We start from the raw sequence: 17,957 nt of genomic DNA, 5'->3' as shown, positions 1-17,957 counted from the left end.
AATTTTCCAGTAGAAGCATGACCATTAATCTCTAGCCATCTGGCTATAATCCACTACCTCCTCTCCTCTGACTTCACAGCCCTGCAATTTTTGTGTGTTCAAGTACCATCTTGGAAAGAGTTAACTCGACCCGCTCACTCCATCCTTTCAGATCATTTTTTTCCCCTCGGGTCATCACCAGTTATTTTGGCCATCACTTTTTATCCATGCCTTTGGTTCTCAGCTCCTGACTCATTCAGGACAGTCTAGATTTTCATATTGATGAGTATAACATAAACATAGTAATTGAGCACAGCAATGGAATTTATTATTGAAACTGTGCTAAATATGAGTCTACTTTATGTCCCATTTACTTGGTTTCCATTAAACTAATCTTACTGGCTCCGTGCCCTTTCACCCCTCAGCACCATCCCCCCTCCGCTGCATATTTCTTGCTTTAATTATCCAGTACCTTTTTGAAAGATGCATTCAATTTATTGTCAACTACCACTTGCGACATTATTTTTCATATTCCAATAAGTCTGTCTTTAAAAAAATTCCTTCTCCTCTCCCCATTTACGCTTCAAGTGTTTACCTTGACATTGCTGCCTCTTGTCCTCAATTACTTTGCAGTGAAAATAAATGTGCCTATTTTGTCTAGTGTTATTATTTTGAAGAGCAAATCCTCTCTCAACTTTTCCCACTTCAAAGTATGCAGCACAGATTGCAGCTGCCTGTAAATCTGACACTCACCTCCAACCATTAGCCATCCTCTCACACACACACATATCTACATAATGCAAATCAGGCAGACCCACTGAAGAGCACAAATGATGAAGTCCACCTTGGGCCCATTAAACTGGATCCAGACGAAGCACAAAGAAAACCAATTTGAATAATGCATATTATAACATGGAATAGGTCAGGAAATAGAAATGAAAAGAAGAAAATTGGGATGATGAGGCAGACAGTGATGTCATAGTAGTTCTGATATCTGCTCAGCAATGAAGATGATTAATCCCATCTTGACTCTGCTCTACTTGTCATTCGCAGCTTTACTATGTCAATTTGATGTATATCATACTCAATCTGAGTATGATGTCAATTTTCAATACTAATTATATCTATCATATAGCTTTCCACACATTTATTTTTTCCATGGATTATTTCAGATCATAACAATAAGTTTTTGACTGCTGATGCTTTAAAATTTCCCATTTTACTCTTTAACTGGTTTGATGTACATGCTGCCAACTGCATGGCCCATCTTGTGTACTTCGACCGGATATATACTTGCAAGAATATACTCTGAGGAAGAGTCTCTGCCCAAAATATCAACTGCTTCTTCATTTTCATGGGTATCACCTGACCTGCTGAGTTCTTCCAGCATTTTGCGGAAGTTGTTTTGGATTTCCAGCATCTGCAGAATCTCTTGTGTTTAAAATATATGAAACACTTCTCTTTCCTTAAGGGAAGGGTCAATTTTCTTTAACTGTCCACCCTCCAATTTGTGGCCAAATACAATTATAAGGACAGTACACTGTGGATTCTAGATCTAACACTAACACCATGTTGATGACCAAATAGAAGGGTTGGTAAAATAAAAGATGTATGTTTTTTTAACCTACCAAAAGTCGCATTTCACACAGAGCTTTATCCATATTCATCAATTAGTGACAAGACACAGGTTATATCAAATCCCTACTATTTGGTTTGACCTCTGCATTGACCTTGCCAACATTACAGCTGGTACAGAGTTTAATGATAGTTTCCATAATTACAACAAAGAAATATTTTGCTAATTAGCAGAAGCCCACAGTGTACCCTCCATGGGGAAAATGCTAAACTCTTCTGCCCTTTCCACTAGAAAGTGAGGGAGAAGAATACAACAATATTTAACATGTTGTAGCCTATTTGTAAACACCATTAATCACAGCTTAGCAGATGGTAGTGTTAATTGCACCTGTGGAACTAACAAGACCCAAGGTTGATTACATTTACAAAGTGCTATTATCACATTACAACCAGAGAATAGCAAACTTTACCCAGTGGTGTCGTTTATTCAGGTAAGGAAAGACAGACTGTAATGAATGAATAGCTATCACCGTTTGTTTTCATACACTTTCATCCTCGCCTTTTCTCTCTCTTCCGCCCACCCCTTGACAAACGCAAATACAGATTCAGCTTGATACCGCTGGACTCAGTTGCAATCAAAGCTACTTTTTCCTGCCCACAGCTATTTTAGTTTTAAATGCATTACGTCCCTCAGATCCAATAAAGGACCGCACCCATGGTGGCACTGCATTTACAACCTTAATTAAATGGTACAAGAGGTAGATAGCTCGATCAATAAGGAGAAGAACCAAAAAAAAAATGGTCCTGTGAGAGTGACGGACAATGTTCCTGAGGAAAAAGTTCTTTAGAAACAAAAGTAATTAAAGGATACAAAAATCCCAATCCAAATAATGCACAGGAAGTCAGCAAAACAAGCATGTGAATAAATTGCCCTGTATTCCTTTCTTCCAATGTACTGTAAAAGGAATTCCAGACGTCATTCTTTCTTCTTCTTGGGCTCTTAGCTCCCAGTGGAGCATAGGCCATTGATGACCTCTCGTCTCCATTATCCAAAGTGGATGGTATGTCAGGAGTTCAATGTTTCTGTAACCTATTGTGTCCACTGTACAGGCCTACACAGCTTCACCAGAGCCCTGCTGACCAGCCGTAATCACTTCCATCTCTCATGATGTAAGATTGGATTTTGAGAGGCCCAAATGACATTGCACACTCCAAATTAGTAAGATTCTTGCACTCCCATTTTAATTGGCTGTTCCTAATTTCCATGAAGGGATCTCAGTTTGAAAGAATTGTCGGATTTCTCAGTTCCTGGACTCATGGGGGTTCTCTGTTCTGCCTTTTCTGCACTGGTGCCACAGCATCACTTCTGCCTGTCATATACCAAATGATGAGCCTGCACAAGAGGCAGGCAGCTGAAATAGAGAAATGCTTGCAAATCAAGCCAACTCCACGTGCCCAGCACAAGTAATTTAAATGGTATTGATCCCAGTGATGAAAGACTCTTCCCTAAGAAGATGGCAGGAGCAGTGGTTGGCCCGTATCTGTGGAGACAAAAGCAGAGATAACAATTAAGGCCAATGAGCTTTTATTAGAACTAAGTAAAATTTGGAATCAAACATGCTTTGATTTGGAGTAAAAAAGGATAGTTTAGAGAAACCAAGGGGAAAGAGTCTGCAGTGGGAAGAGCAAGAGAGACTGAATGGTGGTGTTGGTTTGGTAATCTGAATCGGTAAATAGAAGGAAATAGAAGAGGACAGAGGGAAGGATAAATAAAAGATACTGGTATTGTGAGATACAAAACACTGCCCTGCTGGAAATTTAAAATAAAATGGTGAATGTTGGAAGTATTCAGCAAGTCAGGTAGCATCTGTGGAGAAAGAAAATTGAGATAAAGTGATAGTTTGATGACCTTTCCTTGGAAGGGCCCAGTTGTTAAGCATGCAGAGGCTTGCAACCTGAAATTGTTGAAGAATGAGTTTCAAGGTCCGTTGAGTGAGAAGATAAGACGATGTTCCTCAAGCATATGCTGAGTTTTGCCAGAACTGAAGGTCAAAGGTAGAGAGATAGAATAAGAACAGTATGGAGAATTAAAGTGAGTGTGGGTCACTTCTATTGATTGACTGGAGGTGGCTGTACAATGGTCACCCAACTGCTGTTTGGTTGGTCTGTGGCAGGAGACGCTACTTAGTGATAACTAAGTTGGTCCTGGATGGTGAGAAAGGTGGTGTTAAAGGTCAGGTTTTTGCATTTCCTGTGGTTGCATAAAAAGGTGCTGTGAGAATGGAATAGGTGTGATGCGGATAGTAAAGTGAACCAGAAAATCTTTGATGGAACTCAATGAAAGGGACTTGGAGGTATGTTATCTGCTGGGGCGATGGGGTAGTGGTGTGGAGATCGAAGCCTGGTGTCTGGAGGCCTGTCCTGGGGTTAAAGGACTGTGCATGTGCATGGGTGGGAGGGAGGAATGAGGCTTGAGTTGCTGCTGTTGTTTTGTTGATGGTTGCTTATGGTGTTCTGACGAGCATTGTGGGAACACTATGTGGGTGTCAGAACATGTGGCGACACTTGCGGGCTGCCCCCGGCTCACCCTTGACTGTGATGGTTGTTAATACAAATGACGCATTTCACTGAACGTGTCAATGTACATGCAAACATGGCAAACTTGAATCGTGAATTTTATAGTGATTGAAGGTGGCAGAAATAACAGAAAATCACCTGTTAATGGATCACTTCTTGTTTCAGTCCTATTCAGGCTGACTCCCTGAACTCATTTTGCACAGAATCAGATGTTTCAGTATCATGCTGCAGCTTTCATTCTGCAACTAACTTCATCTTTGACTTCTAACACTTGTCCCAATGCAGCTTAAAGCAAACTCTGGCTTGGTATGTTAAAGCACTGGGACTAAACTCTGCTCCCACTTGCACATTTGCCCGTTTCTGATTTCACTCGACTCCTCTGTCTCCTTCTCTGTGGATAGATTAATGAGCAATATTCACTGTAAGACATGGATTCCCATGCTTCTTGTACTATTCCTCCTCCCATGCTGCCCCTAGAAAGGACTCTTATTCCTGCAAGAGGCCTATGTGTTACACCTGTCCATACACCTCCTCCCTCGCCCCCCCCCCCCCCCCCATCCAGGGCTCCAAGCAGTCCTTCCAGGTGAGGCGACACTTCTCCTGGGAATCTGCTGGGGTTGTCTATTGTGTCTGGTGCTCCAGATGTGGCCTCCTCTACATTGGTGAGATCCTTCGTAAATTGGGGAAGGCTTTGTCAAGCAGTACTGCACCCTCCGTCACTAAAAGGACTTCCCAGTGGGCAAACATTTTAATTCTGATTCCCATTCCCGTTCTGACATGCCGATCCATGGCCTCCTCTTGTGGCGAGATGAGACCGCCCTCAAGGTGGAGGAGCAACACGTTATATTCCATCTGGATGCCCTCCAACCTGATGGCATGAATACAGATTTCTCCTTATGGTTAAAAAAAAGTCCCTTCCCCTCTCCTCTTCTTCTATTCCTCACTCCTGCCTCTTACCTCTTCTCAACTTTCTATTACCTCCTCCTGGATCCCCTCCTCCTTCCCTTTCTCCTGTGGTCCACCCTCCTCTCCTATCAGATTCCCTCCTCTCCAGCCCTTGACCTTTCCCACCCAGCTGGCTTCCCCTATCACCTTCCAGCTTACTTCCTTCCCCTCCCCTCACCTTTTTATTTGGGTGTCTTCCCCCTTCCTTGTCAATCCTGAAGGGACCCAGCCTGAAACGTCTTCTATTTATTCTTCTCCATAGATGCTGCCTGACCTGTTGAGTTGCCCAGCGTTTTGTGTGTGATGCTTTCGATTTCCAGCATCTGCAGATTTTCTCATGTTTATGACTGTCTACTCATTGTATCTGTTCTAATGATGATCATTTCTGCACTTGGATTTCTGACCTGATTCCATATTCCCTCATCGCGATTTAGAACATAGAACAGTAGAGCACAGTGCAGGTCCTTTGGCCCACAAAGTTCTGCCAACCTTTTAACCTACTCCAAAATCAATCTAACCCTTCAATCCCACATAGACCTCCATTTTTTCTTTTATCCATGTGTCTATCTAAGATTCTTAAATGTCCTTATTCATCTGCACCCACCCACCACCCCTGGCAATATGTTCCATGCATTTACCATTCTTTGTGTATAGAAACCTACCCCTACCGTTCACCCTATACTTTCCTCCAATCACATTAAAAGTATGTCCTTTTAATGGACATATTAGCCACTCCTATCCTAGGGAAAATAAACTGATAATAAGCCGTAGCTACCCTAGGGAAAATAGACTAGTTTTCTCTCCACCATCCAGGGACTCCAAGACCCTTTCCAGGAGAAGCAGAAATTCACTTGGATATCTTCTAATTTAAGGCATTGCATTCAGTGCTCACAATGCTATCTACTCTGCACGTTGCAAGGGTGACTTTGTGTTTCTTTCATTCTGCTGCTAACTTCATAACTTGGCATATTACAGCTTCGGGATTGAACACCGAATTAAATAATTTCAGATAATATGCATTTTTGGCCTTACCAGAACGGCCGAGGCCCACAACCTCTATTATGAACACCATTTTTCTCTCTATAGATACTACGTGGTCCTCTGAACAGTTTTAACATTCTTTTGTTGCAGATTTCCAGTAACTATATTTTGTTTTTCAAACCCCAGCACTGTTTTATCTTTCTCTCACCTTTCTTATTTCTCTCACCTTATCTCCTACAGACATATCATCCGTGAATGGACTTTATCAGACCCCCTCAGCCAGTGACCACCACTGGCAATGTTCTGTTCCTTCTGGTCTCCACCTCATCACTGATCCTCCTTTTGTTCTCTCCACTCCCGAATCTCCTCTGAACATTAAAACATTCCTAAATTTCACCAGCACTAATGAAAACTCTGATCTGAAAAAGTAACCCTATTTCCTCCACAGATTCTTAAGGGGAAGCTTATTATTTCCAGCATTCTGGAGAGTTACAGAAGCACGAGGGGATGGGTTGATGTAGGGTCTTGGTGAGATCTTTAAGGATTTTACTTAGATTGTAAATACACAAAAGTTATTTTTCTGAATAAAATATTCATTTTTAACAGTAAGGGTTTAAAGTTTAGAATGTTAATCGCAAGAAATATATTGAATAGTTGATACGAGGAAATCTGCAGATGCTGGAAATTCAAACAACAACACACACAAAATGCCGGTAGAACATAGCAGGCCAGGCAGCATCTATAGGGAGAAACGCTGTCGACGTTTCGGGCCGAGACCCTTCGTCAGGACTAACAGAAAGGAAAGATAGTAAGAGATTTGAAAGTAGTGGGGGGAGGGGAAAATGTGAAATGATAGGAGAAGACCGGAGGGGGTGGGATGAAGCTAAGAGCTGGAAAGGTGATTGGCGAAAGTGATACAGAACTGGAGAAGGGAAAGGATCATGGGAAGGAAGGCCTCAGGAGAAAGAAAGGAGGGGGGAGCACCAGAGGGAGATGGAGAATAGGCAAACAACTAAATATGTCAGGGATGGGGTAAGAAGGGGAGGGGGGCCATTAACGGAAGTTAGAGAAGTCAATGTTCATGCCATCAGGTTGGAGGCTACCCAGCCGGTATATAAGGTGTTGTTCCTCCAACCTGAGTTTGGATTCATTTTGACAGTAGAGGAGGCCATGGATAGACATATCAGAATGGGAATGGGACGTGGAATTAAAATGTGTGGCCAGTGGATCTCCAACATTGACTTCTCTGACTTCCATTAATGCCCCTCCTCCCCTTCTTACCCCATCCCTGACATATTTAGTTGTTTGCCTGTTCTCCATCTCCCTCTGGTGCTCCCCCCCTTTCTTTCTCTTGAGGCCTCCCATCCCATGATCCTTTCCCTTCTCCAGCTCTGTATCACTTTCACCAATCACCTTTCCAGCTCTTAGCTTCATCCCACCCCCTCCGGTCTTCTCCTATCATTTCGCATTTCCCCCTCCCCCCCACTACTTTCAAATCTCTTACTATCTTTCCTTTCGGTTAGTCATGACGAAGGATCTCGGCTCGAAACGTCGACAGCGCTTCTCCCTATAGATGCTGCCTGGCCTGCTGTGTTCCACCAGCATTTTGTGTGTGTTGTTGTTTGAATAGTTGATGAAGGGTCTTGATCCAAAATGACAACTATTCCCCTTCAGAGATGTTGCCTGACCCGCTAACCTCCTCCAGCAACTTGCGTGTTGCTCCAAATTTCAGCATCCAGAGACTCTCCTTTGGCAAGTTTGCCCCCCATGAAGATGATGTTATTTGTGTAAAAGATTACCACTCAAGGGCAGGTTTAAAAAAAAAGCCTGAATTCCTTGCAGCAAAAGGGATGCAAAACTATTAGCTTCTGAAACATGATAAAGAAATGGATGGGATATTTTGAAGGTTAGCCTAGCAAAATCAATATTTTCTTTTCTCCTCCTGCTAGAAACATTACTGTTCTACAGTCTATGTATGTTTTAACCATTAAAACAGCAAAATATAATGGGTAAATAGAAACTTAGAAATAAATACAATCATTTACAAAGCAAATAATAGCTGAACAGAAAAAGAAAAAGCAAACTGTATTACATATAATGGTGTACTGCTTCATTGATTACATATTTCCTTCATTTCAATATGTCTAGAAATGTACTTTTTACTGCATCACTAACAGCATTGGCTCTTCCAAACCAGCATATTATAATATTAATAGACATCACTTTAAATTAAATCTGAAATTGTGGTAAATTATAAGCACTATATAAGTATTTTTCAGTAACATTAGTATCAATCATCTTTAGAAAGCCAAGAAATTTATTGCCTCTATGATGTACACGGTGTTTTATATCAATAGTTGAAAAACACTGCTGTCAATACTATCCTTCCTTCTTAGCACAATGGAAGATTCCAGAAACACAAGGAAACATCACTGAGCAGAACAGATAACAGTAAGGCACCCATAATAGTAAACACAAGAGATTCTACAGTTTGCTGGAAATCCAGAGCAATACACAGAATGCTGGAAGAATTCAGCAGGTCAGGGAACTTCTATGGAGGGGAATAAACAGTTGGATTTTCAGGCCAAGGCCCTTCACCAGAAGTCAACAGTGTTCTAATTGGACCTGAAGTGTCAACAGGGGCAGGCAGAGATGATGTGGTGGAGGGGTGTAGTTGGTGGGTTTGTAATTCAACTGAGGTATCTATTCCTGATCACTGCCCAGCCACAGCAGCTTGAAAGAGGCACCCCCAGAGGGAAAGTGACAGTGATAGTACTACAGGGACCACACTGGAGCTGGTATCACAAAAGAACAAGAAAACCTACCAAAGTACTGTTTTATAAGCTGACTGCAGGTACACATAGTATATTTTTATTTCTATTTTTTGCACTATATTTAAGGTAACTATTACATAGATAGATAGACATACACTTACTGGAATTCACAGTTTTTTCTCTATTATTGGTTATTGCATTGTACTGCTGTCATGGAGTTAACAAATCTCACAACATATACCAGTGATATCAAACCTGATTCTGATCTACAAGTAGACTAAAATTTTAGCAGTAAAATCTCTGTTTTGCTCAGTGGTTCTGTTCCGGCATGTATATTATGAGCATTAATATACTAACATCTCAAAAGTTAACCGGAAATAGCACACATTACTTATTGGTGGCAAGATTCGGCTGAGGAAATAAGACATAATTATTTGTACTGTTATATCAACAATGAATATAGAATTGAGACAGGCTTTTATAAACAAATAAAACATTTATTAAAAACTGCTCAAAAAAACCCAAAAGTAAACAAATGACTAACTTAACCAGAAGTTAACTGCTATACAGCAACTCAAACAGTTCTTAAAAGTGATAAATGTGAACACAGTTCTTAAAGCGATAAATGCGAACATAGTTCTTAAAAGTGGTAAATGCAGAAGTCCAAATGATTTACAGTCCATTAGGAGAGACTTTCCTGAAGTAACGAATTCCTCGATGACGTGATGTTACTGCTGATCCCAGTCAAAATATGCCTTGCCCAAAGGATTTACGATGAAGGAAATAAAGGCACTGGCCTTTCCTTGGCGAGATCCTGCTCCAGCGCTTTCTGCTCTTTTAGCAGGGACCATCTCGGATGCAGGTTACTAATTCCTTCCGAATGAAGAATAAGGTTGAACCTGTTTTACCGCTGACACCACCAACTTTTCTCGATCCTTCGGGTTTTCCGTACTTCAGTAAATTCTTCACTCTCCAACTGGACTACAAAGGTAGGAATCAAAACTGGCAGTGGTTTTAAAATCTGCCGGCACAACTTACAATAGAAAGTAAAACTCCACTTTAAAACAAAACATGCGTCAGGAGACAAACACACAGCATAACGGAGTCACTGACGGATCAAGCCACGTACTGACCTGCATCACTGCAGGGCTTTCCCCTTTTATAGCTGCTGAAACAGGCCATCACATGACCTCTCACTGGCAGGAAAATTACATCATGTGACCTCACATTGGCTGGAAATTACATCACTCCACCATCACAAGACCATTACATCATGCCCAGCAGAGACTTAATTACATCATGGTCATGTGACAGTCACAAGATACCCACGTGGTATGTAACAGTACAATAGTGAAATAAGCTTTCAACAGTAAGGCTTGAGTCATTAATGTGTCATATTGGCTACTTAGGAGAACTAAATGAGTGGCTAGAAATCAGCACTACGTCGGTGTAAAGAAGAGAGAAGGCAAAAAGAATTTACTGTCAAAACTCTTGAAGCTAACACTTCCTTCATGAGTTTCCAATAGCAATAATGTTATGACTATTTCCCTCTCTGTAATTGCTTTGAACACTATCCTGTGATGTTGTGTTGTGTGGGAATTCTATAGTACTACTGGGACAAGTACTATTGGGCCTTTGCACAACTCTGAAAAGTACTGTGTAGCTGAAAATAGGTCTCACCTGGAGCGGAACAGTTCTGAAACTTCTTCAAACACGAAGTACACTGCAGATGCCGTGGTCAAATCAGAACGTACAAAAAAGCTGGATGAACTCAGCAGGTCAGGCAGCATCCGTTGAAAGCAGTCAATGTTTCAGGTTGAGACCCTTCGTCAGGACTAAAGAAGGAGGGGGCAAGGGCCCTATAAAGAAGGTGGGGGGAGGGTAGAAAACCAATCAGAGGAAAGATCAAGGGGTAGGGGAGGGGAAGCAGGGAGGGAATAGGCAGGAGAGGTGAAGAAGGAATCTAAGGGGAAAGCACTATGGGTAGTAGAAGAAGGCAGAGTCGAGAGGTGATAGGCAACTAGAAGAGGAGACAGAGTAAAGGTGGGACGGGGGAAGGGAGAGGGAGGGAATTACCGGAAGTTGGAGAATTCGATGTCCATACCAAGGGGTTGGAGACTACCCAGACGGTATATGAGATGTTGTTCCTCCAACCGAAGTTTGACCTCATCATGGCAGTTGAGGAGGCCATGTATGGACATATCGGAATGGGAATGTGAAGGAGAGTTGAAGTGAGTGGCAACCGGGAGATCCTGTCTGTTGTGGCGGACGGAGCGGAGGTGCTAGACAAAGCGGTCCCCCAATCTGCGTCGGGTCTCACCGATGTAGAGGAGGCAGCACCAGATGCAATAGATGACCTCAACAGACTCACAAGTGAAGTGCTGCCTCACCTGGAAGGACTGTTTGAGGCCCTGAATGGTGGTAAGAGATGAGGTGTAGGGACAGGTGTAGCCCTTACGCTAGCAGGGATAAGTGCCAGGTGGGAGATCTGTGGGGAGGGATGTGTGGACCAGGCAGTCGCGAAGGGAATGATCCCTGCGAAAAGCAGAGAGGGGTAGAGAGGGAAAGATGTCCTTAGTGGCGGGAATCTTCTTCCCTGTCTCTTAGTACCAGATGGGAAATCAGTCAGTTATGTCAGCATTAGAAATTTTAGTGTAATTTCCCCCAAATAATATCAATAATAATACACAATTAGTTTACAGCTTAATTGTCAGCCTTCCTTATCTGATTCTTCACCAGCCAGTCCAGGTACATCCCTCTGACAACCAAGGAGCACTCTCCAAGCCCTTCCCATCATTCTTTAGGTATCAGATCTTCCCAGCAGCTAAAGAATGCTGCTGCATTTGAGGTATATCCTTTTAAAAGCTAGTTGCCAAGATCACAATTTCCAGGCGGGATTTTTATAGAACTTGTGGAACTTGTGGAACAAAAATCATTAGGGTGACACACAACTGTTTTAATGTCATTAAAATGTAATGAAGTAATTTTTGGACCACTATTGTGAGGAGAGCTTCAATTATATGTATCTTCAAACTTTCTATCTCAAAATTATGCATTTTCTTGAGCAGTTAATTAGTTTTTATGTATATATTTGTGTGGCTTTACCTCTTTTCTCTGTTGTAGCAATTACCATTTATATAGCATCTTTAGTATAGCAAAATGATACGTTATTTTACAAGATAAAAATTCACACAATCATAAGGAAATATTGGAACATATTGATCAAAACAGTACGTTTTAAAGGGTGTCTTTAAAAATAAGGAGAAGAAGTTTCTTCTAACATCCAAAGAGAGGATGGGTGGTGGGGGCCCTTGATGATGGATGGTGCTTTCATGCAACAGCGCTCTGTGTAGATGTGCACGGTGGTGGGGAGGGTTTTGTCCATGATAGACTAGGCCATATTCACAATTTTTTGTAGCATTTTCCATTCAAGCGTATTGGTGTTGCCATATCAGGCCATGATGTAACCAGTCAAAATACTCTCTCTATCACACATCCATAGAAGTTTATCAAAGTTTTAGATGTCATGCCGAACATTCCCAAACTTCTAAGGAAGTAGAGGCACGGCTATGCTGTCTTCATAATTGCACTTACGAAGGACAGATCCTCTTAAATGATAACACAAAGGGATTTAAAGTTGTTGACCCGCTCCACCTCCACTCACCCTGATAAGAACAGGCTCATGGACCTCTGGTTTTCCTTCCAATCAACAGTCAGTTCCTGATATTCAATAAGAAGATGTTGCGCCACCACTTAGCTGGATTTTCAATCCCCTTCCTGTATGCTGCTTCATCACCAGCTTTGATTCAGCCAACGACAATGGTGTCATCAGTAAACTTAACTATGGCATTGGAGTGGTGCTTAGCCTTAAAGTTATAAGTATAAAGTGGGTAGAGCAGTGGGCTAAGCAACATCCTTGTGGTGCACCTGCGATTGTGGAGGAGATGTTGTTGCCAATCTGAAATGACTCGGTCTACCAGTGAGGAAATCAAGGATCCAATTGCACAAGGGGGTACTGAGGCCAAGGTCTTGAAGCTTATCGATCCCCATTTTGAAGGGATGGTAGTATGAATGGCAAGCTGTAGTCACAAAGAGCATCCTGATGAATGCCACTGGCCTGTCCATATGTTCCAGGGTTGAGTGAAGAGCCATTGAAATGGCATCTGCTGTCGGCCTGTTGTGCTGGTAGGCATACTGGAGTGGATCCAAGTCATTCCTCAGGAAGGAGTTGATGTTTCTTCACCAACCTCTCAAAGCACTTAATCACACCGGATGTAGGTGCTGCTGGGTGACAATCACCGAGGCAGGTTACCACGTTCTGCTTAGACACCAGCATAATTGAAGTCTGCTTGAGGCCGGTTGGCACTCAGACTGCCGAAGCAAGAGGTTAAAGATACCAGTGAATACTCGGCTAGCTGATCAGCACAGGTCTTCAGTACTCGGCCAGATACCCCATCTGGGCCAGTTGCTTTCCATGGGTTCAGCTTCCTGAAGGCTGCTCTCACGTCAGAGACTGAAATCACAGGGTCATCAGGTCTGTGGGAGTTTGTGAAGAATCCTCCACGTTCTGATCGAACATAGGCATTGAGCTCATCTGGGAGCAAAGCATTGTTGTCACTTTGTAAGGGGTAATGGCATTCAAGCCCTACCACAGTTGTTGAGCATCCTTCAGTGATTCAGGTTTGGTCCGGAATAGGCACTTTGGACATGAGGTGGCTTTCCAGAGATCATACCTGGACATCTTGCATCTTACTTGGTCAGCAGATCTTAATGTACTGCTCTGGCCCACAGCAGATGGTGGAGCTCATGGTTCATCCAGCGCGTCCGACTGGAGATGATTCTGAATCCTAGAACATGACCCAGTCCACCAACTGAAAGCAATCCCATAGCCACTCCATGGCCTCCCATGACCATCTCCTTGTTGTCCTTATCATTGGAGTTTTGCTCTTTAGCCTCTGCACGTATGCAGGTCAGAGAAGGACAGCAAATACTCTGAATTTTCCAAAATGCGGTCTAGGCATGGAACAGTAGACTCTCCTTATCGTAGTATAGTGGTGGTTGAGTATGTTGGAATCCCTGGTGCTGATGATAATTGGGCAGAAATTTCTTCAAACAAGACTGATTGAAGTCCCCAACTATGATTTGAAATCTGTCGGAGTGGGCTATTTCTTTCTTAGTAATGGCAGCATTCAATATCTCGAGTGCCTGATTAACATCAGCTTTGGCAGTATGTAAACTGTGGTCACGATCATGGAGAACTTTCCTGGTAAGTAGAACAGTTACACTTGATCACTTGGTGTTCCAAATCAGGGTAACAAGAGTGCCTCAAAACCACTACAGCCAAGCACCACGAAGAGTTTATCATGAAACAGACCCCCACTTTTTGCTGTCTACGAATCAGCAGTTCAGTCCACACTGTGCATCATGAAATCTTTTGGGTGTTAACAACGTATCCGGTGTGAGCCAAGTCTCTGATATTGGAGTAAGCTATGTTTCTGATTCTGTACAGTGGCCCCTCCATACCAGATGGTGATGCAATCAGTTAAATGCTCTCCATGGTACACAAAATTTGCTGGAGTTTTTAGTGACATACCAAATTTCCTCAAACTCCTAATGAAATATAACCTTTGGTGTGTCTTCTTTTTAAATTGCATCAATAAGTTGGGTCCAGGCCACATCTTCAGAGATGATGTCACCCAGGAACTTGAAACTTGACACCTTTTCCACTCAACAAATCAAAGTGTATATTTGCAACAGTGACAATTGATAACACTAGTAGATCTTGCAAAAGTATGGAGATATAAGACCAAGAAAGGACGTGATGCAGACATTTGAATTTGGAGAAGGAAGTCTGAGAATCAGAAAGGGAGTGCTGCGGGAGCCATTTTCATTTTTTGTCTCATCGGGGTTAGGAGAGGTGGGACTGTGCAAGCGTGTGACGTCGGGCAGTGAATTGCGGAAGATTTAAAAGGACAGAAATCCTGATTCGGGTTTTTTAAAAAAAGGGATAGATAGAGTTGACGTGGATAGGCTTTTCCCTTTGAGAGTAGGGGAGATTCAAACAAGAGAACTTGAGTCGAGATTTAGGGGACAAAAGTTTAGGGGTAACACGAGGGGAAACTTCTTTACTCAGAGAGTGGTAGCTGTGTGGAACGAGCTTCCAGTACAAGTGGTAGAGACAGGTTCGATATTGTCATTGGTAAAAAAAAATTGGATAGGTATATGGACAGGAAAGGAATGGAGGGTTATGGGCTGAGTGCAGGTCGGTGGGACTAGGTGAGAGTAAGCGTTCAGCACAGACTAGAAGGGCCGAGATGGCCTGTTTCTGTGCTGTAATTGTTATATGGTTATATGTTATATGGTTATTAAAATCAAAATGCCAGAACTTTAACTGATGTGGTTGACTGATGGGTGAACAGGACATCCTGAGTATGAGCAGCAAGGGTTAGGATAAGCTCAAGTTTCCTGATGAGTGTGGATGGTGGGTTAACAATTCTAGGGTACAGACTGATTCAGAACCACAAGAAGTTTGTAAATGGCTCTAGCCCATCTACGGAAGGTTAAGGTCATTACTTGTCAATGATTTGCATACAAAGTAAAATTTCCTCTAATTAGTATTTAAATGGTATCATCAATGTTCTTAATTCTTGAATACACTCACTAATTGACTAGGAATATCAGCCAGCAGAAATCTCCCTTTCCTTGTTTATACTGCTATAGCAACATTCTCCCCTATAAAAAATAATTTTTTTTCACTCCACTTTAGGAATCAAAGTAGCTTTGAAAACCTTGTGCTAAGATTCATGCTTTGAAAAGCAAACAGATTTCTGCTAATCAACCATTTCAGTCTGCAGATTAAATGATATTACAACAGAAATATTTCTGAGGGTGATGCCTTGAAGTAATGCATCAAGGCAATGAAAATATGATTTGTTATGAGAAAACTATAATTAACTGTATAAGTATAATCTTGCTTTGAAATGGTTTTGCTTTTATTACACTTGTAAATCTGTACAGGATGAGTATTTTCACTGTGGGAGAAAATCAGTAGAAAGAAAGGAGAACCAAAAAGATAAGAATTATCTGCATGAGTAATCTAATTTGCTGTGACTCTGTATTTTTCAGCCTTTAGATTGGTATTAGATTGTATACACAAATGAATGTTATGGCATGAGAAAAATAATTTTCATTCATTTACTTTTATTTTGCTTATTAAGATGAGAGGGAATAAAATATTTTTTCATCTAAAATCAGCATTAAGTACTCCCTCATCAGATGCTAGGATGAAGGGTTAAGCCTTCTCTATATTACTCCAATAATGATCGAAACTTCCTTCCATTAATTGCACGCGGAAGAAAATCTGCACAATATTGTAAGGCAAGTTCAACTAGAATGGAGTTTGTTGCAACTTGCACTTTCCGCATTGTTATTTTTTGGTTCATTCTGATTGGAACATGTTGAGAGATCATCACAAAATTCCCAAACTCCTACAGTGATCCATTGTGGCCCACGTTGAGGTAATACGCCAGCCAACTCAGGAGATTAACTGAACATATGCTGTACCTCAGAAGGCCCTCAAAAGAACATTTGTGGCAAATTAGTTATTTGCAGCTGGGACAGCAATTGGATTGCTACTATTGACTTTAGTTAGTAATACCATTGTTTCTAATTCAGGATTTGTGTGCTTAAAATCTACTTTTCAAGGTTTGACTAAATAATCTACTTTGACACTTCAGTGTAATACCAGAGGGAATGCTGCATTGTTTTAGTGTTAATTTTGCACAGTATGTTAAACTGGATTAATTCATCATTCAGAAAACTGTGTAAATAGACAGAAAAGACATGGAACTTCCCCAGATAATTTCAATCCCAAAGGTAACAAAGAAAACACATTAAATGGCAGGGAGAAGAAAACAAAAACACAAATTCCTTTCCTGAATCTGAACCAAAAGAGTAATCTGCAAGATTTTTATTTGAGAACTTCTATACTGAGGATGAGTTGTTTCTACTCTTAAGTTCTCTGCAGTGGAAGATGCGGGCACAATTCTTTAAATTTTACGTGGCCGTTACACGGGCTACCACATGGACTCAACAGCAAGGTCTTGCAAAACGGGTTTGTCGAATATATCCTCAAAAAGTTGCCAATATTCCCGATTAAGGCTGAAATGAAGGCATTTGGGTCGATTTACTAAAAAACAGGAATTGCCACAGTCCAAAAGAATGGAGAATAAAAAACAAGTAGAGAAGAAACATGAAGATCCCTAGTTTTTCTTGATCACTATATTTGTTACATCTGTAACTCGATGATATTAATGTCAATGACAGTAAAATACATAATTAAGATATATGAAATGGGCTCACAGCTCATTGTCAGGAAAATAATAACCTTAGGTCTATCGTGCTTGTAAAGCAGAGGACATGATGCATAAAGACCTCCCCAGAATGTGACTCTCAAAGATATTTAACAACCCTTTGTACTAAAAAGACCATCATTGATTGAAATAAATGAAGTTACAATAGATTTGTGTTCACCTGCTGAAAGTGGATTGAAAATGGGAATTGTCAGAGTATTCAGTTTGCACAATGATAACACAACTCACAGTCACTGCATAATCAATATATTGATAAAGCATTGCTTTTTGTCTTTAAGGTTTAGTTATATGAGGATCGAAAGAGAAATGAACAACAAATTCAAAGAAGCATCTACAACAGTGACTACTCATCAAAAATAATTCATTGACTGTAAAGCACTAAGGGATAACTTGAAGCTGTTTGTGATGTACATCATTATTTTGTTTTCAGAAAAATGTATATGTACTGATACCAATCACTAGGATGTGTAAGGGAATGGCCAATCTGTGGCTACAGATGTTGATTCACATGTTGGAGGTCAAAAGTCCATTGTGGTAAATTCCAAAACTGAACTTAATAAATCTGGTAAATTTGTGAGTTGACTCAAATTCAATAAAGTTCTTTAAGAGAGCTATTTTCCTTCCTGTCTAATTTCTTAAAATGCCCTTAAAGCAACCAAAATTGGGCACTAAACATTCTCATAACCACATTACCCACCTGGCTAGAATACATTTAAATAATGTTTGAGTTTTTAAAAAAAAAGGTGAAATATGT

General features: G+C 41.2%; 1 protein-coding gene across 2 annotated transcripts in view; it reads right to left on the bottom strand.

Annotated features, from left to right (window-relative positions):
• Positions 1-2,040: 2,040 nt before the first annotated feature.
• Positions 2,041-17,957, bottom strand: part of mrm1 (mitochondrial rRNA methyltransferase 1 homolog (S. cerevisiae)) — a 32,848-nt gene continuing 16,931 nt past the window's right edge. For both annotated transcript variants that reach the window (XM_059973278.1, XM_059973279.1), the window contains exon 6: positions 2,041-3,095. In XM_059973278.1, the coding sequence (XP_059829261.1) occupies positions 3,061-3,095 (35 nt within the window). In that variant the 3' untranslated portion in view covers positions 2,041-3,060. The remainder of the gene's footprint in view (positions 3,096-17,957) is intronic.

The sequence above is a fragment of the Hypanus sabinus genome, chromosome 6, assembly GCF_030144855.1.
Source record: "Hypanus sabinus isolate sHypSab1 chromosome 6, sHypSab1.hap1, whole genome shotgun sequence".
NCBI lineage: Eukaryota > Metazoa > Chordata > Chondrichthyes > Myliobatiformes > Dasyatidae > Hypanus > Hypanus sabinus.
This window is presented reverse-complemented; position numbering and strand designations above follow the sequence as displayed.